This window comes from Rhinolophus sinicus, chromosome 15 (genome assembly GCF_057876585.1).
Source record: "Rhinolophus sinicus isolate RSI-liver-muscle chromosome 15, RSI-T2T, whole genome shotgun sequence".
Classification (NCBI taxonomy): domain Eukaryota; kingdom Metazoa; phylum Chordata; class Mammalia; order Chiroptera; family Rhinolophidae; genus Rhinolophus; species Rhinolophus sinicus.
Window position 1 is genome coordinate 90700431 of NC_142515.1, and position 26627 is coordinate 90727057.

At 55.9% G+C, this 26627-nt stretch overlaps 1 protein-coding gene across 7 annotated transcripts; it reads left to right on the top strand.

Annotated features, from left to right (window-relative positions):
- The first annotated feature begins 1818 nt into the window (after positions 1-1818).
- Positions 1819-25285, top strand: SORBS3 (sorbin and SH3 domain containing 3). 7 transcript variants are annotated; one of them, XM_074338245.2, is made up of 21 exons: positions 1819-1968; positions 6358-6511; positions 6766-6883; positions 8301-8494; positions 9397-9460; positions 11587-11625; positions 12083-12176; positions 13978-14062; positions 14309-14395; positions 14495-14548; positions 15346-15432; positions 15932-15978; positions 16396-16535; positions 16747-16799; positions 16903-16949; positions 17125-17239; positions 19602-19727; positions 20964-21275; positions 22122-22225; positions 22825-22931; positions 24430-25285. In XM_074338245.2, the coding sequence occupies exons 1-21, from the start codon at positions 1862-1864 to the stop codon at positions 24489-24491; spliced, it is 2196 nt and encodes a 731-aa protein (XP_074194346.2). In that variant the 5' UTR covers positions 1819-1861; the 3' UTR covers positions 24492-25285. The 7 variants fall into 7 exon arrangements, with proteins under 7 accessions (XP_074194346.2, XP_074194347.2, XP_074194348.2 ...); XM_074338246.2 differs by having other exon boundaries at positions 1847-1968; positions 12110-12176; XM_074338247.2 differs by having other exon boundaries at positions 1847-1968; positions 6811-6883.
- Positions 25286-26627: the final 1342 nt, after the last annotated feature.

A 26627-nucleotide genomic window follows, 5' to 3' on the forward strand; every position in this document is an offset into this window, starting at 1 on the left:
CCCCTTACTTTTACAGTGACTATACCGAAAATCTGGGTTTCCAGATGTCCCAGGCCATGCTGTTGTCAGCTTGGGAGGGTCTGCTAAGTCTCATAGTGGATCTTTTGTGTTCCTCTTCTGTTGCTTCTGTCCCCATGAGGGTTTGGCATAGACAGCCATCAGAAGAATTTGGCATTAGCAGGAGCTCGAATCAGGAGAAAACCCAGGAGGATGGAACCCAGGGGATAAAACATGGTCCAGATTTGTACTGTTGTTTCACTTGCTCTCTGTCAGCTCCCTGTGGTCTTCCCCTCTAGAGAAGTCTGAACTCCTCTAAAGGGACAGTGCTTTCTTTGCTAATCCATTCTGCTCCGTTCACTCAGTTCCACTGGCAGGAATAAAATAGAAACCTGCTCAAAGCCTACCTATAGAGTATACAGAGTCTATCCCTGTGGAGGAGGAGAGAAGGAATAGCATATGCCCCTCCTTTGTCTAGTGTGGGGGGGCTGAGGCACAGAGCCAGGGTACCCCTTGGCTGCTCAAGGTAGATCTGAGAATGACATTGGAATGTGAGGCTCCCCACGACAGATAAAGACACTCCCCAAGACAGGCGAGTTCAGCTGTATGTCTTCTGGGATCCCTTGCTTCCCTTTTCCCACTTGAGAAATAAAACTGAATTCTCTGTTCACCCTGCTCACCATATAAAGCTACTTAAGTGCTATTTCCATTCACCGTTCCTCTGGGGGACAGAGGTTGGTTTTCAGAGTGACCTGCATTCCTGTAGGAACAGCCACCCTCTCCTCCCCGTCCAGGGGAAGAGCCACGTCTATTGGTAGTCTCTTGGCTAATCCCGCCTTAGGGTGGTGGTTGTAGACAGACCTCTCTGTTGACATGGGTGCCTTGGGGTGTAGTCCTCACATCAAAAGGGGGTGGGGGTGGGGCGTACTGCCAACCAGGATCAGATAACCAGGAAAATAGAGCAGTTATGTAACTGTGTTTACTATGGCTCAGGTGGCTCTGAGAAGGCAGAGGTGGCCCCTGGCAAAATGCAGTGCCAGAGATGGGGAAGTCACAGGGAGGGAGGGCCCTGTTAGAAGATAAGGGAGTAGGAAGACAGTGCATCGGGATGAAAGGAGTCTGCTCTGTTGTTAACAACAGCGGTCACCTAGAACCTCCTTCCCTAGCCACAGGCTCTCCCTAACCACACCAGCCAGCAGTCTGGGCCAGCAGCAAGTAGAGCTGAGGCTGGAGGAAGGAGTTGAGAAATCAGACACCTGGTTCTTGGCTAAATCTCTGGATTTTGCTACGTTTCCCCTTTAATCTCCCACTTTTGAAAGAGGAGGGACTCTGCTCCCTAACTATGGGCAGAAAGGGAGATGTCCATCAAGGTGCCTTATGCTCTCTGCGCCCACCAATCTCTCATCCTCTATACTATGAGGCTGGGGGGACACCAAGGGAACATGGTGGAGGGACCCTGTGATTGCCGCTCCTCAGGCCAAGCCCATAGCCAAAGACTGGGAAGGAGAACCAGTCCCACCGGTGCCAGGGCAAAGCAGGCTCTGAGCTGACAGAGGTGACGAGCCCAGCAGAGCCCAGACCTCAGCAGACAGGCAGAAGTTCAAAACTGCTCTGGAGAAAAGCTCAGGTCTCCAGTGGGGCCTACTGTGGCTCCTGCAAAGCTGTTTACTGGATTCCCTATTCCCATAGAGATGACACTGGTAGCCAGTCCCCAGCTCCTTGCCCATGGATGCCACCTCCCTTTGAGAAACAGGAAGTAGGGACCTCGGTCAGCTCAGCTGCACCCTCTACATTAAATATTTATCTTGGAGTCCAGGTCAGAGCCCTAGAGAATAAGAGAAGCTTGCTGCTGGCAAGAGTGGGCATGACCAGAATTCCTGGAGTTGGAAGAACTTCAGCGTCACCATCTTTGGAGAACAAGGAAGAACATGAACGCGATGTGTCCCTTCTTAGCCGTGAGGACCGTGACAGGTGGGGAGCAAAACTGGTGACAAGGGAAATGGGCACATCTTTTGTCTCTGTGGGAGGGAAGAGGATGGTGACAAGGGCTGGGGAAGTAAGTGTCCAAGCTTTGGAGGAGGGAAAATGTGCTGCCACCAGCCCTCCGTTCTGCAGCTGTCTTCTCTGGGCGGCGCGACCGTCCCCTCCCCATGCCTTCAGTGTTCTGGGAGAATCACAGATTCTGGGAAGGGGCCTTAGAGGGGATCTCATTCAGCTCCCTGCTCAGCACACTAAGTGCCTTTACAAAGATGCCCCACAACAGCCAGACTCGGACCCCGTAATCGTTTACAAGCTCTTCCTTGGAAACCTCGCATCTGCTTCCACGTGTGCACCCAATGGCCCCACTTGTGCTCGCTCAGCTGGTCTGTTTCCACACGCAGCCCTGCAGACCGTGGAGGCCAGCCAGCAGCCTCTCTCTCTCCAGCTTCTCCTCAGCCTTAACGTCCCCTCCTTCCGCTGTTCACTGGTGATATGACTTCACGTTGGTTCACCACAACCCAGGTAGCCCTTTTCACTGAATTGAGAAAAGATAAAGCTAATAGCATCAGTGATGGCAGGGACTTTTAAAAAAAACAAACGTGTCATCTTTTCTCCATTCCCTTCCTTCTCAACTTTTCAGTTGAATAATGTACTTGGAAAACACTCTAAAGTGCACAGTGGCCTCAGGGCACCAATCTTACACCCAGTACCTATGCAATTAATGTTTTCATATGTTCGTAATTTATAAGTGAACACTCCCAAAATAGATCGGATATTGCCTAATACCTCTTTGCTATTGGTTTGTTCGGGGGCTTGGCGTCCCCGAACCGAGCCAGGGACTAAAAGTACTGCCCTCCCGAGCCTTTCCGTTAGCAGTGAACATTCACTGAGCACCCTCACTTCCTATCACAGGCGCGGTGCGTACACAGAGGCCTGGGGGTGAGCAGGGAAGGGTTGGGTGGCCAGAGGGGTCGGCAGCCAATGGGCGCGGGCTCCTGGGACGGGTGTCAGAGCAGCGGGAACAGCGGAAAAGCAGCGAGATCAAAACAAACGCGGTGTGTGGGAACACCAAGACCCCGTCACCCCATCCCCGCCAAAGGGAGCCGCCCTCATCCTCTTCAGGGGCGCGCCACGCCCGGGGGACCGCTCCATTCGGCCGGTTTCCTCCCGGGGCTGTCCTCCGCGGGGCTTGCTCGTGTGTGAGCATCGCCCGGTTTGGCAGCGCCCGCGCGCGTGTGTGTGTGTGCACACGCCCGGACGGGCGCTGACGCAGGCCCCAAATCTCTCTCCCAAGTGCGGGGGGAGGTGGCGGGCCCCTCCCTTGGCCCGCTAGGCCCCTCCGCTTTTGGGGCGCCCTATCTCGGCACCAGCCCGTCTGCAGAGCGGTCCCGTCTCCGGGCTGCCGGCTCCGTATCAGTTGCTGGCTGGACCCGGCTCTTTAATGCTTCGTGCCCTCGGTCCTGGCTCCGCCGTGCAGCGGCTCCCTTCCCACCCGCTGGAAATGTCGATGGAAACTCTGAGTGGCGTTCCCCGCCCCCCGCGCCCGCCCCGACGCCAGCCGGGCGGTGGGGGCCGGGAGGCAGCTGGGAAACCAGAGCGTGCTCCCCAGGGACCTTGGCGGCCCCTCCCGGCGCCTCCGCGCGGCCGGCCCGGCCCCCTCGGCCGGGGCCACAGCGTCCTCGCCGCGCGCCCCGACGGAGGCCACTCGCACGCTGGGGCTGCGGACCTGAGCCCCCGCCCCGCAGGCCCCTTCGCCCCCGCCCCCCCACCCCCCGGCTCACAGTCCAGATTGGAGGGAGGCTGACCGCCGCCCGCCCGCCTCTCTAGTCCTTCCTCCCTGCGCGCGCTCGGCCCCGTCCATCCCTCTTCCTCCTCGGGCCCCCGGCCTCGCGGAGACCGTCCTGACCCGGTCACGAGGGTGGACGGCACAGCCCGGACCGCTCCCTGCCCTCCCTCCCCGAGGGCCCGCCGCGGCTGCACCAGCTAGGAGCCCGGCCGAGATGCTCCTGCCCTCCCGGGCGTCCTCAGTCCCCTCCACCTGCTTGCCGTGGAAGGTAGGTGTCTGGAGGAGAGGGGGCGGAGAGGAGGCGGGGGCGCAGTCAGGGAGTCACCTGCCTGCGCCCAGCCTGAAGGGAAGGCACAGAGCCCGCCCCCTGGGGTCCTCGCCCCAAACTCGGGGGGTGGAAAGAGGTGAGAAGTCTCCCTCAAAACAAAAAAGTGAAATTCGAGAAAACCTGTCCTGTCCACGTGGACTCATAGCTGGAAAATACCCGAGAAGACACCTAGGTCTGAGCCCCCAAGGCCAGGGCGGTACTTGCAGGTGGGAAGGAGTCCCTGACCACAGCAGAGCCACTTCACCTCTTCCAGCCTTTTAGAGTTGGCTGCTGGGGTGAAGGACAGCCAGAGTGAATTCTGGGAGGACCCCCTCTGCCAGGTGCAGGACCAATTTCCTCTGGCGGGGCTGTCAGGAGAAAAACGTAGCCCGCCCTTCCCCACCACCCCCTTGCATGTCTCTCGGGGGTGTGCCACAGGGAGCAGGTTTGGGAGGGCCAGGCTGGGCCCCCAAGGATCAGCCACCCCCAAAAACTCAAGTGGTGTAAGGGGACCTCCTGCCCTCCCCTTACTGCTAGTGGGCTGAGCACAGCAGGGTAGGACAGACAGAGGCAGGGAAGGAGACTGGGTCAGCTGACGGGTAGAGAAGGCTGGTGCTGACCTCGAAACTTGGCCTTAAGCAGTCAGCTGGGCAGGGAGGGGCGTGGTGCTAGGAACCAGCCTGCCCCTGGCCATGGCCCTCTGGCCTCCCACTCTCCTCTGCCTCGGTTTCCCCTGCAAGGGGAGAGAGAGCCTCAGGACCTGGGGTGTGTCTGCATGTTTTGCTTTTGGTAAGAGTCCTAATTCAATCCAGCTGGTTCATTGTCCCTCCTCTAGCCTCAGCCTTCTACTCCCCCCCACAGCCAGGGGTGGGCACAGGAAAGCTATGTCCCCAATAGACCTTTCAAGGGTTAGAAGGAATCCCCATTCAGACCAGAGACAGGGAATTGCCATGGCCTTGTCTATACCCTCCAGCCTGCTCAGGGGCTGGGTAACCACAGCCCCTATTGTACCTGCATCCCCTCTGGTCACTATAACTCTTGTGCTGCTTGTATGACTGCACCTCCCCACACTGATAGCTGACACCCCTCTGGCCCCACAACCCCCATGATGTTCACATGCCCCCACACCATGGTACCCCCTCAAGTCCCATTCACGGCACTGCCCTTACATTCCACCACACACACATGGCACTTCACAAGGCCCTTGCTGCATTCCCGTGAGCCCCCAGACCCCACAGGCACACACAAGTCTAAGGAAACAAAAATGCCAGAATTGATAGAGCCCCAGAAGGCGGCGAAGGTTGACTCTGCTTCTGGCTCAGTCCAGCAGCAGAGGAGAGGAGCAACCAGTTTCTTACCACCGCTCTCTGGGAGGCAAAGCCCTGGTTGGCAGCCCCACTGCCTCCATCTCCTGGCTGCCTGACTTGCATGGGGCAAAAGAACGCAGCTGACCAGTCAGATTTGCTGCTTTCAGGAAGACCCTCTGTTGAAACAACAGCCTGGAGGTGTAGGAAAAAGTGGGGTGTGTGTGTGTGTCAGTACCACCCCTCCATACACGAATCCATTGCTCTTAACCATTGCTCTGCTCTCTACCCCGACCCCTCACTGGCACCTTGAGCCCTCTGAGGCATCAGTTTGAGCCAAAGAGGCCCAAAAAGGGAGCCAATACTCCTCTGAGCTCAGAAGGAGTGGTTCCTGCTGCCTGGAAATGCCCCCACGCTCTCCCTCTCCCTGGATCCTTAGACCTTCTGGGCAGTGGGTGGGCAGCCTTGCTGTTGCCCAGGGCCTCTTCCTGGGCCTGAGGAACCCCTGTGCCTGCTGGTGAGGGGATGTTCACACAGGGACGGGCGGGAGGCAGAGGGAAGTGAAACAAAGTCCCGAGTGCCCAGGCCTCCTCTGCCAGCTGCCCCAGTTCCCTCTGCCTTCCCTCTGGGGGAGCAGGCTGACTGTGCAGTGAGAGCCCCAGAGGGGCTGGCCAGCAGGCCCGCCTGAGGCTTTGTCCAGCAGGTCTGCTCCTGGCCAGCCTCCCCTCCTCCTCACCCGGTCTCCCCTCCCCCACTCCCACCCGGAGCTCCTGCCCAGGGCCTAACAAGCAGCCCATTGTACCTCTGGGAGCCGGCACTGGCAGCCTGCAGGCGGGTGCCCGCAGTGGCCTGTTTCCTGGGTCCTGGAGCTCCCACTCAGCTGGCCCTGACCCTCTCCCACAGCTGTCCCCTCCTCCCCCACCCTGGGGGTACAGGCAACCCAGGCCCAGCTGGGCTTTCCCTTCCTGCCTATTTCCCCACAGAGGACCCGCAGAGGAGCTGGCACACCCGGAGTCCTCCGACCTTGACCCAAGCATGCAGGCCCCACCCTGCAGCCTCCCAGCTGGGCTCAGCCTGGATGACTTCATCCCTGGCCACCTCCGAGCCCACGTAGGGTCATCCTCCCGGGGGACACGGGTGAGTGAACAAGAGAGAGGGTGACTGTGGGCCCCTAGTTGGTGGACCTTGCAGGACAGGTGTGGAGCAGAAAAATGAAAGGACAGGAGGGCGGGAAGGGGGTTGGAAGATCGCTCTCGCTGGCTTCCTGCAAAAGGGTCCAGCTGGATCGCAAGCCCTCAGCATGGGGTATGACTGTGCCCTGGCAGCCATGCCTCCCTCCCTGCTGCGGAACCTTCTGGGCCTGAGCTGCCGCTCCTGGCCCCTCCCCACAGGTGCCAGTGATTCGGAATGGTGGCTCCAACACCCTTAATTTCCAGTTCCATGACCCTGCTCCCAGGACCGTGTGCAATGGGTACTTCCCACCAAGGAGGGACGCATCCCGGCACCCAGGTGGGTCTGCTCAGGAAAACCTGCTCCAGGTGGGGGTGGGGGATCAGAGCTCCCTGGGCCCTGCCATCTGGCACCACCCCGTGTTGGGCATGCGAGGGTAGGGGGCCTCTGAGCTCAGCTAACTGCCCCGTCCTGTGTGAGCATGCTGACCGTGAGAGTGAAAGCTGTGGGAGAGAACAGGCTGACACATCTCTTCCCCGCTTCTACCCCCCAGTGCCAGGGGAAGGAAGTGTGCAGAGGACATTGCCATAGGGGCTGCGCCCCCCCCCCCCCCAGCAGGACAGGGAGTAGCTCAGATTGGGGATGGACTGGCGGAGGAATGTGAGTGTATGTTGGCTGTAGGAGGGTGTGGGGGACCAACCCACGACAGGCCCTAAGGACGGCTGCACTCTGTACTCACCAGCCCAGCGCAAGGTGGGCAGGCAGCTCTGAGAGTTTGTCAGCTCCTGGTGTCCTAGGAGTCACCCCAGCCTGGGACACAGGATCCTGGAGATCCTGGAACATTCTTTGTGCAGGCCCACCGTGGGGAGGCCCACTCCTCTCCTGAGGAGGCTGGCATCCTTTATTGAGTATTCTCTTGAGGCAGGTACTGTGTCAAGTAGTTTATACATTTAACAAATGCTGGACACTGGAAAGACACTTTACAAACCTTATGTCATGTAGTCCCTTGATGTCCTGGCAAAGTGTCGACGTGAGGAAGTGAGTCTCAGAGATGTTTATTCACAGAGACTGAGCTGAGAGGCACACCCTGAAGCCTTTATGCTCCTACGCCATGATCTGAGGGGCTGAAGGCTTTGGGGAAATTGAGGACATGGGAGCCGTGTCTGGGGAATGAGTTTCTGCCCCTCATCGAGAGCTTCTTGGCTATTCCTGAGGCGCTGTGCTCACACCCACTACATCTCCCTGAACCCTTGCCACGATGACCCTCATTCTACAGAAGTAGAAACTGAGGCACGGGGCGGGGGGGTTGATTGCTGTGCCCAAGGTCACACAGCCAGTAGGTGGCAAAGCCGGGGTCTGAGTTAGTTTTGTTGTCCCCTCCAAGCCTAGCATCTTTTCTGCTCCACCCTGCTGCCTCCCCAGCTGGGACGTCCCCAGCATTCTCTGCAAGTGAGGCTTCCCAGCCTTGATTCCGGATGGAAGCGTTTAGGACAGCCCCAGGAAAACAGGGTGGGTTGGGCACAGATTTCTCAAGACGACATCCATTTTTATTCACTTTAACTAAAAAATAAACAAACAGGCCTGTGATACTGCTGGGAATGGGGAGGTTTGTAGAGTCTGCGTCATCAACTCAGACAGACAAGGAGATGTTGACACATGCAAACCCACAGGGATCAATATACTGAGGAGCCAAGGGACAAGCAGGGTCAGGTGGGCCCCCTGCCCGTTGCTAATGCTGTCATGCACATGCCCGCAGACCCTGCTTGGTATCAGACCTGGCCAGGCCCTGGGAGCCGGCCCTCGGGGACCCAGAAGACGCCAGCTTCCCAGCATCCTCAGAACTGGTCAGCCACATGGACCAAGGACAGCAAACGCCGGGACAAGCGCTGGGTCAAGTACGAGGGAATCGGGCCCGTGGATGAGAGCGGCATGCCTATTGCCCCCAGATCTGTGAGTCCAGGGCTGGGTACCACGGATGGATGGGGCCCAGGGACCCACACTGAGCCCCGCTTCTATGAAGTAAAGTGGGGGCGATCAAGACTGTACCCAAACATTCCAGACTAAAACGGGGGTTCACCTGTGATGGGTTTCAGGGAATGGTTGGCCCCATAAAATTATGGCACTCATGTGTCTGAATTGCACAAGTGGTTTGTGGGTTAAGGGAGGATCTAGAATGCGCCCCAGGCTCCCAAAAGTGGAAGGTGACTGCTGTAGGGGCTGACCCTGCCAGGGACCCCTCTTGGTTTTATAGCCCCAGGGCCTGACCCAGCGCTCTCGTGAAACGCTTGCTGAGTGAATGATTGGCTGAATGAGTGAGCAAGAGTCCTGAGTGAGAAGGCCTCATGCTGTGGCAGGCATGGATGGATCCTGGGTCCAGGCTCCGAGGGGCCCTGCCCTCCTTCCTACCCCATGCCTGTCTTGAACCAGCCACCCGCCTCTAGTTCTGCACCTCGTCACCTGAATCTGAAGTCAGTAACATACCCTTCGTGCCTCCCAGGGCTGTCTTGAGTCTCAGGTGAGGCAGGGGATACGAAATACCATTTCCCCTATATTATTATTGCTTTTAGTTTTCATTACATAGAGGCACATGTTCTCTGTAGAAACATCAGAGCTGTAGAAAAGCAAAGAGAAAAAGTGTAAACCATCCCAAATCTCAGGGGCCATCACTGATGGAGATCCTTCTATATATCTTATTCCTATATCACATGCTACGTGAAGTTACTGTCATTAAAGACACCACGACGGCCCACCCACTCGGGCTCCCAGGGTGGCCAGAGAAAGGACTCAGTAAGGAAAAACTTCTGTGGTTTGATATTGGGTGCGTGGCCTGACCTTGCCTTTTCTGATCCCAGAGTGTTGACAGCCCCAGAGACTGGTACCGGAGAATGTTCCAGCAGATTCACTGCAAAATGCCAGGTGAAGCACACTTCCAGGGCCCTCTCTCTGCCTGAGTGGGTTCTGGCCCCTGGGGTTTTTGGAGGGAAGAACGGAAGAAGGACCTTGCCTGCTCAGGGAGGTCTTCTCCACCCCAGGTTCCATGGTGACTGGTTCCTAAAACGGGCCAAAGGAAGGAGCCACCCTGTCCTTGGGGGGTGGGGAGACAATGACCATACACTGCCCCCTGTTTCCCGTGTGCGTATGGGGAAGCCACGAGGTCACTCGTGCATTCAGTCAGTCCTTTGGCCAGTGTACTATTCTAGGTTCCGAAGATAAAACAGGGAACAAGAGTGTGCTTCTCCCAGTGAAGCTTAAGACAGAGGGACGCAGAGAATAAACAGATAAATAGTCAATATGGCAGATGGTGGTCAGTGCTAGGGAGCAAAGGGCCAGGGAGAGCCCAGGGAGGAAGGCTGGCCAAGGAAGGCCCCTGCTAAGTGGCAGCGGAGCAGAGGACTCAGGGAGTGGAGTTAGCCCTGCAGGGTGGGGGGGTGGGGGTGGGGAGTGCTGCACCAGAGGGGGCAATGCAGACCCAGAGGCAGAAGCAGGTCTGGCATATCCTGGAGCATCAAGGAGAGGCTGGACTGGAGTGAGAGGGGGCATGTGGTGGAGATGGGATCTAGGCACAGAGGGCCTTTGGGGACATTAGAAGAACTCTGCAAGAGCTGAGGAGCCCCCAGGAGGTTCTGAGCCACAGGCGTGGCGTGCTCTGATAAGTGATGGCGGGGAAAGGCTTGCTCTGGCTGCCAGGTCAGGAAGAGATGGGGCAGGGGTGGAGGCAGGGGACCAGTTAGGGGGCCTGGCTTCAATCCAGGCTAGAGACACGATGAGGTAGCAGTGGGCCTGGTGAGATGCGAAGACCACATGATGGGAACTTGCTGATGGATTAGATGGAGCGTGAAAGAGAGGAGTCACAGATGACTTTAAACCTGAGCAGGTCAAAGGATGGAGTTGCTGTTTAGAAATTCAGGGAAGACTGTGGGAGGTATAGGTGTAAGAGGCCTGCAGTTCTGCCTGTGGTGAATCCAAGTGGAGATGTTGAGTCGGCAGTGAATACACAAGGCTGCCGGTCAGGGGCCAGGCCTGGGCTGCAGCTGGAAATACCTGGGACTCACTCAGAGATTTTGATGGAAAGCTTCCCAAGTAATTCTAATGTGCAGACTTCCGAATCCCTGGAATAGGTGTTATTTTTTAAACCTGAAGACTAGACAAGATCCCCTAGGGAGACAGAGAGACAGAGAGGCCCAAGGACTGAGCCCTGGGCACTGGGATGGTTAGTGGTTCCTGAGCGGGAGGAAGAATGGTTCCCTTGAGGCCAAGTGGAAGAGGAATTTCAAAAGGAGGAAGGATCCACTGTGACAAATGCTGCTGCTGGGCCCATACCACTGGCCATTTGACTTGGCAATGTGGAGGTCACTGGATCCCTGAGAAGAGCGGTGGGAGTAAGAGTGGGAAGGCTGAAGCCTGCTTAACAAGAAGGGGAACTGGAGACAGTGAGTGAGTTATGGCCAGCCATTTGCTGCAAAGGAAAGCAGAAAACTCCAGGAGCAGGAGGAAGGTGTTGGGATCTCGAGAGCGTTTCAGTTGGCATTTGAGGAGCTGTTGGGGCACGTCTGCCTGCCAAGGGGATCGAGTGGGTGGGCTGGTCAGCAGCTTTCCCTAGGAGGCCCTGGAAAGTTATGAGCACGAGCACCGTGAGGAGTGGGTCTGGGCAAAGGAGGAGGGACAAGCATTTAGAAGAGTGCAGAAGGGGAAAGAGGGGGGAGACGAAGTGCAGTTTCCCCGACCCGACATGCTGAGCGCAGGTCTGCAAAGGTCAGCGAAAGGGTGTGTGTGGGAACTAGGGAGGGAGGACGAGGAGGATTTGGGCACATCCACTGGCCAGGTTGGCTCACTCAGGCCCTAAGTCCGCCAAAGGCATTTCAAGCCCTCCCCAGAACTGCCCTCCTAATTCCTTCCCTCCCTCGGGACATTCTTCAGGCTCTGACTCAGCCCCTCGGCCCCTGCTCTAGGCAGGAGGGAGGCTGGGAGCCGCGGAAGCAGCCTCGCAGGGTGCCCCGTCCTCCTGCTGCCCCATCCCTGACCCGTCCTTTCTGCTCCCGCAGACCTGCAGCTGGAGTGGCCCTTTGAGGAAGCGCCCAAAGGTGAGGTGGTGCGGTGGCCCTCCCCAGCCTGGCCCTGCCTTTGCCCCTCCCTGCAGCCCCACCTAGCTCTGGGCTCCCCAGTTGGCTTAGTTCAACTTGAGAAGTTTGTCTAGCCCATTTCTGGTGAGCTCCAGATCCCCTGGTAGGTGGTAATTAAGAGCCTCAGCGTCACTGTTCAGTCAATGCCCAGCCCTGGCTGGGATTTCTCTGGGCCTCTTGCCTCATCGGTAAAATGAAGACACCACCTACCCCAGAGCTGTTTTGAAGATTTAGTAGAGTGTAAAGCTCTTAGTGCCAAGCCCACACTTAGTGGTCTGGAACACCACCCCTGTTCACATGAGCTGCCCAGGAGAGTGGGTGGGCATGGGTGCCAGAACCTGCAATGGTCAGCCAGGCACCCCCCCCCCCCCAAACCCTGCTCTCACCTCCCCCCACCCCTGTCTTCTCCCACCTTCAGTGGCTTCCTCCTGTGCCACCTCTGCAGACTCAAGGCATCCAGGGCCCCAGCAAACACCTGCCTCCAGGCCAGGCCAGGCCTCCTCTCTGAGTGGGTGAGCCAAGGTGGGGAAGGGTGGGAGGGCTGCAGAGGGTCGTGGGCTTCCTTATGGCACTGGCACCCCCTGGTGGCCACAGCCAGCATAGCCTTGGAGCAGGCAGGTGGACCTCAGCCCCTTCTCAGGGTCCCCATTGCTCCAGATACACACCTCCCTGTCAGGGCCCAAAGGAAGGACGGGCAGGGGTGGGCTTTGCACCCATTCTTGGTCAGGACCCCTCCATGATGCTTTTGTGGTTGGCAGCAAGAACTCATCACCCCAAAGCACCATAGGTCATATGGGGCACAGGGAGGGGGCTCCCACGGCTAGGTGTGGACCTATGGCCATCCACTCTGAAGCCTGAAAGAACACAAAAGGGGGTGGAGGATTCTCTAGCTTCCTCCCAGGTGCTGCTGAGAGAGGAACCCTCCAGAGAAGTGAAGGTGCAGCTGCTTTTCTCTGTGCAAACCACACAGGCCCAGCCCAAGCTGCCAGTGTCTGGAGGGTTCAAGCCCACCTTGGGAATCAGAAGCTTTGCTCTCAGTGAAATCAGTGAGGTTCTTATTCCTTTTCAGGGGTGGGGGGGGATTAGATTAACCTCATCTGCATAGCCATAACCGACCTGGGACTCTAGGTAGCACCAATAAAATAGAAGCTAACAGCTCAAGATTTGGACCCAGAGTTCTGGATTCAAGCCAACGTGCTACCACCAGCCATGTGACCTTGGGCAACTTAACCAATCGAAGCTTCAGTTTCCCCGTCTGTTAAGTGGGGATCGTAGGGCAGTTCTGAGGATTAAGGCACATGGCAAGTCTCCACGAACATTATTAATATACAGGCTTAATAATAACTAGAGCTTCCTTAAATTAGGAATGATGTATTTCCTTCTCATTATCACTATTGTTACCAATATTATTTTTAAAGTAAGAGAATAGAGTCATAAGTACAGCCAATAAACCCTGACCCTCCGGTCAGACATTCATTCCAACATTTGATAAGCTTGGTACAGTGATTCCACTTAGTGGCAATATTCAAACTCAGCAGAAGCTGGAACATTTAAGCCGGCCCACGAAGGGAGCCCTGGAACGGCACTAAGGCAAATGTAGTGCCTGGAATGTGGCTGGAGAGGTCCCCAAATGACATCACTGAACCCAGTGCCCCGAGGGAACTGACGCCCAGGGAGCAGGAATAACTTGTGCAGTGCTCCTGGGTCAGGGCTGCTGGCTCCTTTTCTGCTCTTGGTTTTACTTGGACGAGGATTAGTTCCACACCCTTGGGCATGGGAGCAAGACCACTCGGCGTGGCAGCCAGAAAGACCAGTAAGTCTTCATTAAATAAGCACAAACATACATAGCCATAGTCTTGGAGCCAGACTGAACACACATGCAGGCTAGTCACCAAAGCCAGCAGGAAAGGGACTGGCCACTCATGGAGCACATGTGTGTGTGTCAGGCCTTCTCCTGGGCATCTCACATACAAGGGGGTGGGAGCAGTAGGGTCAGGGGCCCTTAGGGGAGGGCCCCTCACCTAAGCCTCACCACACCCTGTGCAGGTAGGACTCCTTCTCACATTGTAGGTATTGAATCTGAGGCTCTGAGAGTTCAGTAACTTGCCAAAAGGTAGCACAGCTAAGTGGTGGAATTTGGATTTGAAGTTGGACGTCATAACTTTCCACTGTTTAACACTGCTCCACAGCCCAGAGCAGGTGGGGACAGGGTGAGGGTGGGGTGGGGGTGCAGCTCCCTCTACCAGGGCTGTGTTCTCACTTATGACAATTTCCCTAAAAGGAAACTAAAGAGATGCCCTTCCCTTTCTTTAGAAGAAGCTGGGACCTTTCTGAAGAGTTTTCTAGAAGGACCTTCAAACCTGGAGCGTCCTCTTCTCTGCCCCAGGCCCCAAATCAGGTAGCCTGCCCAGCGTCCTTGTCACATTGCCCCCAGCAGCCGGTGCTCTTCGGCCAGGCCCCCCTACGGAAAGAGCACAGATAATGCCCTTTCAGTTGGGGCCTGGGCAGCCAGGAAAGCCCAGAATCCTTAGGAGGGAGCAGGTGGGCATAGGGGTGGGGCAGGGCCCTGAAAGCCTGCTCTTTGAGCCTGCCCAGTGTCACAGTACCCCACTACTCAAGCTGATGCCCACCCACATCCATGCAGGTGCCCAGATGCCGAGAGAAAGCAGACAATGTCTGGACGGAAGAATCTTGGAACCAGTTTCTGCAAGAACTAGAGACTGGGCAGAAGGTGAGTGTGGGCCTGGCCCTCTGGGAGTGGACACCTCCCTCAGCTAGTGCATTTTGGAAAGCGAGTTCACCCAATCTGACTCACCCTTCCCACCCTCAGCCTAAGAAACCACTGGTGGATGACCCTGTTGAGAAGCCCTCCCAGCCTATTGAAGTGAGTGCAGCATGGAAGGGGGGGGCAGCAATGTTGGGGGACAAATGAGGGAGATTCTGGGTGGTGTTGGTTGGCCCCAGTGACTATGGGCAAAGGCCATGGACCCAAAGCTGTGGTCCTCTCCAGTCCCATACAGCTTACCTCTGTGTCTCCAGCACCCAGGACAGTGCCTGGCATAAGTAGGCACTCAAACTGTGTTGACCGAAGGAGGAGCAAAGAAGGGAGTGGTCGGTGTGGACTGGAATTATCAAGAAATGTTGTTGGAGGTGGAGCTGGGCTCTCAAGAGTTCCAAAAGCTTGGCCAAGCAGAGAGTGGGCACTGAGGGTGGGGGAGGCGCAGAGGCAAAGGCTGGACTGCTGGAAGGGCAGGGGAAGCAGGTTGGGGACAGTGAAGCCAGGTTGGGGAAGACCAGAGAAGACATGATGGGCCAGGAAACCGGGAGCCCTGCAAACTGTTGAACAAAGATGTAACACGACAAAGAAAAGTGGTACTAAGGCCCTATCAGGAAGTCCTACGGACTCTCACGGGAGTACCAGACGGGTGAGCTGGGTCAGGAGGGAGGGCCAGTGAGAGGCTGTGGCAGGGCCCTCCCGATACCCTGAGACCTCCAGGCAGGCCCACAGGCCAGGAGCCTGCCCTTGCGCCAGCGCTGTGTGCTTTGTCCTGCTGCCCACTGGCCTTCTCATAGCTGACCTTTGACCAGCGCCCCCCCACACACACTGCGCACTGCTTTCCGTCCCTACCCCCTCCCCTCTCCTTTCCCACTGCCCAAGTCTTTCCCCATCATCCGCCCCAGGTCCTGCTGGAGAGAGAGCTGGCCAAGCTGAGCGCGGAACTGGACAAGGACCTGCGGGCTATTGAGACCCGGCAGCCATCCCCCCAGGTACCGGCCTCGCGTCCCCTCGTGGGGGATGCTGGGCCCCGGAGTCTGCAGCGGCCCGGCTTGGGTGGGAAGCAGGCGGTGTCCCTCTGGCGCACTCCGCGCGACCTTGGGCAGACTTCATGCCTGTTTGCGCTCTCCTCTGTAAAAGACTGGGCGTGGACTTTTCCAAGTGACCCCTAAGAACCCTTCCAGGCCGACTACGCGTCAGCCTGACGTCGGGGTGCCGGGACTCCCCGCCCCGCCCCCGGGCCTCAGTCCGTGGGGACCCCCACCCCTACCCGGCCCGCTTTCCAGGGCCTCTCTCCCTCTTCCGCACTCCCTCCCCCAGCTCCTTGGCCACTCCTGGTTCCCGGCCCGCCCGCCCGCCCGCGGCGACTCCAGACCCGCGTCCCTCCGCCCCGCCCACCCTCCCTCCCTCGGAGCGGCCAACTTTTCCGGAGGCGGCGGCCTCGGCTGCCGCGGGACCGGGTCCCGGCCCTGACCGCCGTCTCCCCCACAGGGATCCCAGACGCCCCGACGGTCCCGGGAGCCGCGGCTCCCCGCGCGGTGAGTGGCAGGCGCGCGCGGAGGGCGGTGGGGTGGCGGCCGGGGACGTGGCCAGGGGAGGGGACGTGGCGCGGGGAGGGACGTGGCGTGGGCTGGGGGAGCCCCGCGGAGGGGGGCAAGTGGCCGGCAGGGTGCGGGGCACCGCTCGGCGCTGGGGGCACTCCCCGGTCCCCAGAGGGAAACGATCCCCAGAGGGAAACGATCCCCAGCCGAGGACCGAGGGGCAGGCGCCTCCCAGCGCTCTCCTCCCTGGCCCGGCCGCACCCTTTCCCGGCCCACAGCTCGGAAGTAGAACGTCCTGTGGCGAGCCCAGGACCTGGGAGATGGCTGGGGAGGAGGCGGCTGTAACTGGAGGGAGAGGGTGAGCCGGGTAGGGTGTGAATCCAGACAGGTGGCTCACTCCCTGTGTCTCCGCAGCCCGGCCTCCGCTTGGAGTCCCAGCTCCCCGAATGCACCTTACCGGGGTTCCTCCCGGCCCCTGAGCCCACACAGAATGGCGGATGGAGGAAGCCCCTTCTTAGGTCGTAGGGACTTTGTCTACCCTTCCTCAACCCGAGGTAAGGACCAGATCCTGCCCTTTTTCTTACCAGATGCCTGCCGCTATGCACCAGATACGCTGGTACCCCTGGGGGGTGGGGTGGGGGGGTTGCAGAAAGATCATAGAGCCCCCTGCTTCCACTGGTGCCCGTAGGGGGAGCTAACCCTATCCCAGCCTCGTCCCCAACCCCCAGAGTGGCCTTCCCAAGCTGAGCTCGTGCTTCTTCACAGACCTTAGTGCCTCTGAACGAGGGGTCAGCCCTGCCAGGAAGGAAGAGAAGAAGGTAAGGGGGTGGGAGCAGTAAGGTCAGGGTGCAGGAAGGGCTGGGGTAGGTCCTGACGACTGCTTGACCGGGGTCACCCCTTCTGTCCTCTCCCCCTGCATAGAGGAAGGCTGCCAGGCTCAAGTTTGACTTCCAGGCACAGTCCCCCAAGTAAGTGCCCTTCTCTCCCCTCCCCTGTCCCCTGGGGCTGGCTCTGCGGAGGGCAGGGCTGCAGTGGGCAACCCCAGAGGGCAGAGGGGACTCTGGGTTTGCTGAACAGGGTCTGAAGGGAAGGAGGATCCAGGAGGATCTCAGCTCTGGCTGAGGTCCTTGCTCTGGCCTGCAGGGAGCTGACTCTGAAGAAGGGTGACATTGTCTATATCCACAAGGAGGTGGACAAGAACTGGCTGGAGGGGGAACATCACGGCAGGCTGGGCATCTTCCCTGCCAATTACGTGGAGGTGAGCAGGAGCCCGGGAGGTCTGGTGGGTGTGCAGAGCCCTTATGCATCCATGGCTTAGCTCCTGCGCTGGCTGCCACATCTCACTGGTTCCTCAGATGTGAAACTGTGAGCTCCAGGGCAAGGGCCATATCTCAGCCCCATTCGTATGTACCCTTGGCCCCTGCAGTGGCTGGCCTGGCATTTGGCCTGTACTCAGGAAATGTTTGTTAAATGAGGGCTAAAGGTGGAACCCAGCCCAGGGGAGAACCAGGGGCCACCAGCCCTGTCAGTGTCCCAGATTCTCACCATGCAGAATCCATCTCTCTCAAGTTGTCTTTGGGATGAATCCTAATTGCAACTGGCAAGAGTACGAAGTATGTGACGGTTTACAAATCTTGTGTACATGCATCATTTCCTTCACGTGCACAGTTGACCCTTGAACAACACAGTGGCTAACGCCACTGAAGTCGAAAATTTGTGTATAACATTGACTCCCCAAAACATAACTACTAATAGGCTTACTGTTAACTGAAGCCTTACCAATGACATAAACAGTCAGTTAACACATATTTGGTATTCTAAGTATTATATACTGTATTCTTAAAGTAAGCTGGAGAAAGAAAACGTTATTTAAAAAAATAAGGAAGAGAAAATAGGTACATATGTTTTATTCGTGACATAACCTTTTTCTTAATTTTTTCAATATTTATAAGCTACATGGTTCATCTGTGAGTTTTTTCAAGTTGTTGCAAATCTCCAAAAATTCCAATATACAGGGCTGCCAAAAAAGTGTATACACCTTTTAGGAGATGTTATCTATGCTCAAGCAGTAGTTTGCTGTAATCAGAAGTGTCTGGACGCTGATGGTAACCACTTTGAGCACCTCTTGTAATTGCTGAAGTCAAACGTGACTTGTATTCATCTTTTGTTATCAGTATATGTTGAGTATTACAATTGATAGTTTTTTTCCTTACTTAAAATGTATATACACTTTTTGGCACCCTCTGTATTTATTTTTAAAAATCCATGCATAAGTAGAGCCCCCGCAGTTCAAACCTGTGTTCAGAGTCAACTGTATTACCTCCCTCGTTCCTCTCATTAACCTGGGAAAATGATAGATCAGCCCCATTTTACATTACAGATGGGCTTGCTAAGGTTCAGAGATAAGTTGTTTAGAGGATCCAGAATCTGAATCCAGAGACAGGCTCTGAATTGTTATTGGGATTTAGGTTATCTTTGGTATTTGTGTCTTTTAAGGAATTTGTGTCTTTTAAGGAACTTAAGTTACCTAATTTATTAGCTTAAAGTTGTTTATAATGTTTTCTTATTGTCTTTTTAATGTCAGTGAGATCTGCAGTGATGTCCTTTCTTTCATTCCTGATATTGGTAACTTGTGTCTTCTCTTATTCTGACTAGAGATTTGTTAGTTTTATCTTTTCAAAGAACCAACTTTTGATTTCATTGATTTTTCTCTATTTTTGTTTTTCATATCATTGATGTCTGCCTTTTTATTATTTCCTTTCTTCTGCTTGTGTTAGGTCCAGTTTGCTCTTCTTTTTCTAGTTTGTTAGTGTGGTAGTTTAGATTATTGATTTGAAACATTTTTCCCTAATATAAGCATTTAATGCTATAAATTTTCCTCTAAGCACTGCTTTAACTACATCCCACAGATTTTGATATTTTGTTTTTTTCATTTAACTCAAACTATTTTCTCACTTCCTTTGTGACTTTGGCCCATGGGTTGGGTTGTTGTTTAATTTAGGCTCTTGGTTTGACAGGCATCAGTAGGCCGCCTCTATCCTCAGAACAATCTCTCTGATCCTAAAATTCCACAAAATATACAGTATTCCATGTCATTAGTCATTTATATCTTAGTATAAAATAGTTTAGTAGGTTCTTGATTCTTATGAATAGGAAGTGAAGAGAGCATGGGGATTCTGGGAGCCTGTTGGGGTAGAAGGGGAGGAGGAAGGAGGACACTCAGTTCTCAGCAATGGTAAAATGTTAGATCCTCTCTTTTAGAATAGGTCACCAGGTGTTCCCTGCTCCTTGGAACTCCTCATTTCCTTCTGCCCTCCAAGTTCAACTCTCTCATTGGACTAGCTCCCATCTTTGCACTGCCACTGCCCACTCCAGTAATGCCCACTCCACGTATCTCTAGTGGAAATTCACTTCCAGGATTCTCCTGGGACTCACCACTCTTTTGGCTGTGCTTGCCCCTAACCACCCCAGGCTTGTGTCTGATGTCTGTCTCCGCTCTGGCCTGGAGACAGATCTTGCCCATACCACCTTCTCTTTGTTGCCTCCCTGTCCCAGGAGCCCCAGGTCTGTGCTCAGTTGATGCCCAGGCCAAAACTTTTTCATGACCTTTCTTCCTGCAGGTGTTGCCTGCAGATGAGATCCCCAAGCCCCTCAAGCCCCCGACCTACCAGGTGCTGGAGTATGGAGAAGCTGTGGCTCAGTACAATTTCAAGGGAGACCTGGACGTGGAGCTGTCCTTCCGAAAGGTGCGGCCAGGCCAGGCAGGAAGTGGGGGGCCAGAGGGAGAGGGGGCTGGTGAAGACATAAGGAAATATGTGCAGGAAAACATTTTTAAAAGATGTACCCATCTTTATCCAGTATTTCCAGTTTTTTCTCAGTCTCTTTGGATATGTTTCCCTTAATTTAGTCAAAAATTTTTAAAGTCCAACTCTTCTAGAAGATTTGTGCTGTTTTCAGTTCCAAGTTGGTAGGCTGTGTGGATCACAGTCATTTTTAAAAGAGTAAAATGGAAATATTAGACTGCCTCACGTGTAGAAAGGGTATTCTATCAAACTTTTAGGCTGGTGTGTGTGTGTGTGCTGGGTTGTTATTAAAACACATTTTTCACTACAGATCGTAGTCAAGAAACCTTGAAAAATGCCCTAGAAAGCAGGGAACTGGTCTCTCTCTTTGGTTGATTTTGGGGGCAGAGGCCATGAATGCCCCCAGTGAGTGTCTCCTGGAAGAGCTGGCCTGGGGGGTGGGGGGAGGGTGGCTGGACGGAGAGAGGTGAGGGCAGGAGAAGGCTGGAGACCATCCCCCCAGGGCAACCCTACCTGACATGAGTCAGCATGTGGACCTGTGGATATACTAGCTGCCCTCGGGGAGTTGGTTTTTTTTTGGGGGGGGAGGGTTGTTTTTTGATGCAGTGGTGACAGGATCACCCAGTTTGGAGGCAGGGACTGGATCCAGGCATCGCAGTGTTGGCTGATGCCATCACTGTGCTTCTTACCCATCTGCCATGGCTCCCCCTTTGCTTCTCACAGTAACAGTATTGTTATCCCCACTTCACATGTGAGGAAACGAAGGCTCAGAGAGGCAAAGTAACTTGCCCAAGGCCACACAGCTTGAAATAGGCAGAGCCTGGTTTGGATCTGTGTTATTAGCCTCTAAGCTCCCTTATGCCTGGAACTCTGGCAGAGAGAGAGAGCTAGGAACGCAGGGGAAATGCATGTAGCCTTCCCAAAGAGGCAGGACTTGATCCAAACCAGCGCCACGTGTTGTGAGAAGAGCTTAGACTTCTGCTTGCTCCCCCAGGCAGCTTGGGTTTGGCTCCTGACGATGCTACTTCCTACCTGTGTGACTTCTGCATAACCCACTGACCCTCTCAGTGCGATCCCTCTGGGCAAGGTGTTCGGTTTAACGGGATGCCCTGCGTCGGCAGCCTCGGGTGCACAGTGCCCAGGAGGGCCCTTCAGATACTGACTCCTTTCTTTCACCAGGGAGAGCGTATCTGCCTGATCCGCAAGGTGAATGAGAACTGGTATGAGGGACGCATCTCAGGCACCGGGCGCCAAGGCATCTTTCCGGCCAGCTACGTGCAGGTGTGCCGTGAGCCCCGGCTCCGGGTCTGTGACGATGGCCCCCAGCTCCCTGCGTCTCCTCGCCTGACCGCTGCCCGTCTGGCCACCCGTCACCCCAGTTCCCCGTTAACGCCACGCAGCCCAGCTGACTCCACCGATTGGGGGGGCCGGACCTCCCCCCGCCGCACTGGCTTCTCCTTCCCTACCCAGGAGCCCAGACCCCAGACCCAGGTAAGGTGACCTACCTCAGATAGAGAGCTGACCCCCACTCCCCACACCACATCCCCTATTCCTGGATAAGGCCACACCTCAGAATCATTCCCAGACCCACCCCCACCCCCCCCAGGATAGACTGGTGGGGTGACTGGGCAGAACTTGGCTCTGCAGCCCCACCTGGGCCTTGTGGACCTCAAAGCCCTCCAGGTGATTTGGGCCCTTGAGCAACAGTCCCGGAAGGATGGGGCAGCTAGCCAGCTCCAGGTGCGACCCCAAAGCCAGCCCAGGCCTCCTAACCCTTCAGACTCCACTTTTGTGATTTGCCTATGTCAGCCTCTTGGACAAAATCGGGCCAGGAGTCAGGGGTCTGCCCTTCACCGGTGGTGTGACCTTGGGCAGATGACCTGCCCTTGCTGGATGTGGGTTTTCTCACTTGTAGCATGTTCCTCGCCTGTAAAATGGGGATGGTAATTCCCCCTGCAGAGGATAGTTGGGTGGGTTTGAACTAAAAGTTTATATAGTTGAGGACAGTCATTGGTCCCCACCCTGCCAGCGCACAAACAAGCCCATTGGCTCCTGCAGCCATCCCTCCGCTCAGCAAACCATTAGGAACAGGCAGAGCCAGTGCACGGACCTCCTCCTTTCCATGCTTTGTCCGTGCAGCATTCAGACACCAGCCACTTACCCTACCTGGGCCTCAGCTTCCCTGCACCTGTGAAGTGAAATGGTCACAGACCCCGTGTGCAGAGGGGACTGAGAGAATCAGACAAGCAGTGTGGGAAGCGCTGCCCCAGGGGAAGCCATTTTACTTCTCCTCCCTCATGCTTGCATGTTCCCACCTTTCCTCCTGTGGATCCCCAGAGTCTCGGCACCCCTGGGTCAGCTGTGTCCCATCCTGGAGGCTCCAGCCGTCCGCTAGACCTGAGGACCACCTCCCCCAACACCACTCAGATACACTGGACCCCGTGAGTACTGTCTGCAGTTGCTTGGTTAGAGGTGTGGTGCTGCCGGTGGACAGAGCTGAGCACACTGACCTCTGTAGCCCATCCCTTCCCTGCAAGGTGGATTTGGGAAATTCCTGCTGGTGGCGCTAGTGCTTGCAGTGCTTATGGGCAGTTTATTGGCAGGGGGCCAAGTTGTCAGTGGTGTTTCTGACCTGTCGCTGCCAGTCCTGTGGCCTTAGAACAAGCCTCCCACACTTGGCCCCCAGAGTCTCCTCACTGGGTTTCCTGCCCTGAGGTTAGCACATGGATGCAGGACGGACGTGTAAGTGTAGGAACTGGTAAAACAGACCTGAAGGCACTGGGAGCTCTGAGAAGGCAGGATTTAGGTGGTTGGGGCTTGAAGGGCAGGGAGCAGGCCTGGGAAAGAATGCACTGGAGCCAGACCAAGTTGCCTTTCCAGGAGCTGGGGGGCTAATGGGAGGATGGGAACCTCCTCCCATTACAGGGAAGTTCACAGGGAAATTCACAGGGAAGTGGCAACCCTTGGGTTTGGACTTTTTGGACCTGGTCTGGGGAAGGGGCCAGGGCTCCGGTGGTTGCCATGGCAATGTCTCCCCCAGATACCGGGCGATGTACCAGTACAGGCCCCAGAATGAGGACGAGCTGGAGCTGCAAGAGGGGGATCGGGTGGATGTCATGCAGCAGTGTGATGATGGCTGGTTTGTGGGTATGTGGGCCTGGCAGGTGGGCTGGGGGGACAGGCTGGAAGGGGGTATCTCAGGGTCGAGGGGGGTTGGGCTGGGGGCAGGCCGGAAGGGGTATCTCAGGGTTCTAAGGGGATGGGCTGGGGGGCAGGCCGGAAGAGGCTATCTCAAGGTCCGGGTGGGGGTTTGGGTGGGTGCTACTGCCTGCCAGTGGTAGTGGTTCAGCACAGATTCATGGCCTAACACCCACCCCACGCCTACTTCCCGTCTGGCTGCTGGGAAGGCCTGGCCTTGGATGCTTCCCCAGAGCCAGACCTTAATGTTGTTGACTTCACACCTCCAAGAGGGGTGAGGCCCAGGGTCATTGATGAAGTCAGTGCAGACTTGGACCAAGTCTCATACCTTTGTATCCCCTACCCCCACCCCAGCTAGCAGCTAGCTCCTCCTAACCCCGCTCCACCAAAAGGAGAGAAAGATCCCAGCCCTTATAGCTGACCCAAGGGCAGCTCAGGCAGTGGACTAAAGCCGGAAGCCTCAGGCTGGCCTTGGCCTGTTTCAAGGTTACCAACTCAGCAGGCTCCACATGGCTTGTTTCCCCTAGGTGGGAGGGCCCTGTCCAGGCCTCAACTTTGAGGCTGGTCCAGTCCTCGGAGACTAGTGAACAGCCAGAAGTTCCCCCTGCAGCAGACTATAGGGCCTGAAGGGTCAGGGGGCTGCTTAGGCAGGGGGGGCTACAAGGGCAGTCCCTTGACCTGGCAGCCTACCCTTTCTCACCTGAATCCCAGCACCTCACTGCTGACCAAACTTTGGACACACCAGTAATTATGAAGCACTAACTTGTTAACAGTCCTTACCTCAGAGGGGCCGGCTGAGGGCACATTCTTATTTTACTCTGTACACTTCTGCTTTTGAATTTTTTTACAATTCCTAATAAAGGTTTACAAATTTATATAGACAAGAAGAAAAAGCACCACTTTGGTGGTATAAGCCACGAGTGCTTTGAAAGGAAAGGTTTAGAAAGTCCAGTTTGCCTGTCAGATGAGTGCATTTCAAATGCCCAGTAACCACACACGTGGCTGGTGGTTATCATTGGGGGCAGTGTAGGTCAGGGAAGGCTTCCTGGAGGAAGTGGAAGAGCTTTGAAGGATGGTGGAACAGAAAAAGGAAGCCCTCCAGTCAGAGAAACGGTATCAGCAAGGCCCGGGGACAGGGTGCATGTGAGCTGCTCATAAGGAAATCAGAATGCCAGCCTGCTGGGATGGGGTTATTCATTGCTGTGTGTGAAGTTAAACAGTGGTTGAGTGCTCAGATTAGTCTCTCATTCTTGAATTTAGTGAGTGGAGCTTTGCTTATCTAAGCTTCTGCCACTAGGGGGCAGGAATGAGGAAAAGGAGTCCTCCCTTACTGGGACAGGGACTTCCCTGCAGTTCTTAGTACTGCCAGCAGGGGGCAGGGCCCTCACCCCCATTCCTATTTTAAAAACAAGTGTGGGGAATGATCTTTCTGTCTTTCCTCTTTCAGGTGTCTCCCGGAGGACCCAGAAATTTGGGACGTTCCCTGGAAATTATGTAGCCCCGGTGTGAGTGGTCTCATTGGCAACTCAGAGCCCAGCCAGGATGGGGTGGGGAGCCGTAGCACTTCCCGGAGGAAGAGAGGAGCCTCCCCTCCTATGTCTTCCTCCCCAGGACCTGGCTGCTGGCATCTGCAGACAACCCAGCAGCCCTTCCCCTGGAGCCACCTCGAAGCCCCCTGGACTGATTCCCACCCACAGCTCACACGCATTCCTCTCATGGCCCTTTTGTTTCCTCCCTTACCCCACTCCCCAAATATAGAGGTCTGCTTTGAAGTGGAGACTGTTTCCAGGCCTTATTGAGATCAGACCCCCCCCCCAAGTCTCCCACCCCCACCCTGCTGTGGCGTTTCCTCTAACAGGGACTGGCTCCCAGCTTCACCCCCATGGGGTTCCTCTAACAAGGACCAGCTTCCTAACCTAATAGAGACCAAAGGCCGCTGTCTGGGAGGGGACTCCTCCCCTTTCACTCCAGCTTGCCTGCTGCCCCCTTTGCCTTCCTGCTTCCAGCTGGGCTTGGGAGTGAGATGGGGGATGGATGCAGCACCTCCTTAGCATTCAAGACCTGGCGAGAGGTCTTACCGAAAAGCCCCCCTCTTCCCAAAGGCTGCCAAGCCCTGGGCCTGGGCTGTGCCTCTGTCCTGCTGCTGTAGTGCCCAGGGAGGGTGGGTCTCAAGAGCCTCGGACTATCCCACATGTTTTCCAGGGAGACTGATGTGTGCTGCCCCCCACCCCCCGCCTCTCCAGCTCCCCCCAACCCCCTAACCCCTCTGGAAGAGAATGTAAAATAAATCTGGATACCAGGGACCTTGCCTTGCACTCTTTTCTTGGGATTTGGTAGAGGGTTCCTCTTCCTGCTTAGGATTACAGGAATTCTTTGTGCAATGGGCTGTGCTGGGAATCAGGTGGGATGTGTGTGTGTGTGTGTGTGTGTGTGTGTGTGTGTGTATGCTCATGCACGTGCATCTGCTCATGTGTAAGGGGAGGCTGGTAAAGCACCATTATTATCTCTAAAGATCGCAGGTCTCAGGCAGCATTGGGCAGCCCTCAGGATCAGGCAGCTGTGTGACAGGCAGTGCCAAGTGAAGAACTAACATCACAGGGATGAGGGCGAGGCCTGATTGTAGGGAGAAACCAGAGATGGGAGCTGAATGTGGCCTTGTGTGCAGGCTGTTTTGATTCTGGAGCCGCCGTGGGGTTGCTGGACTGGATGACATGTCTAGCTGCTCTGCGCCTAATGGTTTCCTTCTGTGTGCTGCATTTCCACACCGAAGCGCTGTGTGTTTGTTTACTTTCTTCTTTAGGTCCGGGTTTTTGAGCAATCAGTTGCGGGAAGCTGGGAGTGGTGGGCCACAGCTAGCCAAAGCAACTTCTCGCCCAAGGTTTCAGAGGCCAGGCCTTGGTGGTTGCTGTGGGGCGACAGTGGTGACACAGTCTGGGCTGGAGTGCTCTACCAAAGAAGGAGAGTGCCATTCCTTGGCAGGGCTGGGAGCTGAGTGGGGCATAGGTGCTACACGCGCCATCTGCTATAAGCATCGCTACGGGCAGGTTTGAGTCGACTTCACAAGAGGAGAGAGGGCTGAGAGCCAGTCGCCTGAGTCACATCGTTATAAAATGCTGAAGTCAGGTCCATGACTCTTGTCACCTGTCTGCACAAAGTCTACCAGGCCATTCCTTGTCCCAGAGACCTCCAAAGAAGAAAGTTCATGCATGAGGTCAAAGACTTCTCTGGGGTGGCCCCAGGTTGGGCCTCTTTTACATTCTTCTGGGCAATCCTGTTTTCCAGGCCTGTCACTGAAGGCTTCCCGGCCCCAGGTGTGTGGAAAGGGGGTGGGGCCCAGTTCTGTCAAGACAGGTAGGTGGAGCCTGTGAATGACAGGTGGTGGCCTGGCCCTGGCCGGTCCTTGAGCCTGGGTGTGGCCGGGCCCCAGCAGTGGTTAAACAGCAGCTGGAAGAACAGACCTGGATGCCCCCTGCAGACATTGCGGTCCTCACCATGGTCTGCTTCTCAGTGGTCAGGTCCAGCCTGTCCTGTGAAAATGACCATTCTTCCGGACTCCCCTGTTCCAGCTTCTTCATGTTCCCTGATGCCCTCATAAAAGATATCAGAATTGAGCCTTCCTTTCCCTGGGGCAGAAACCAAATCCAC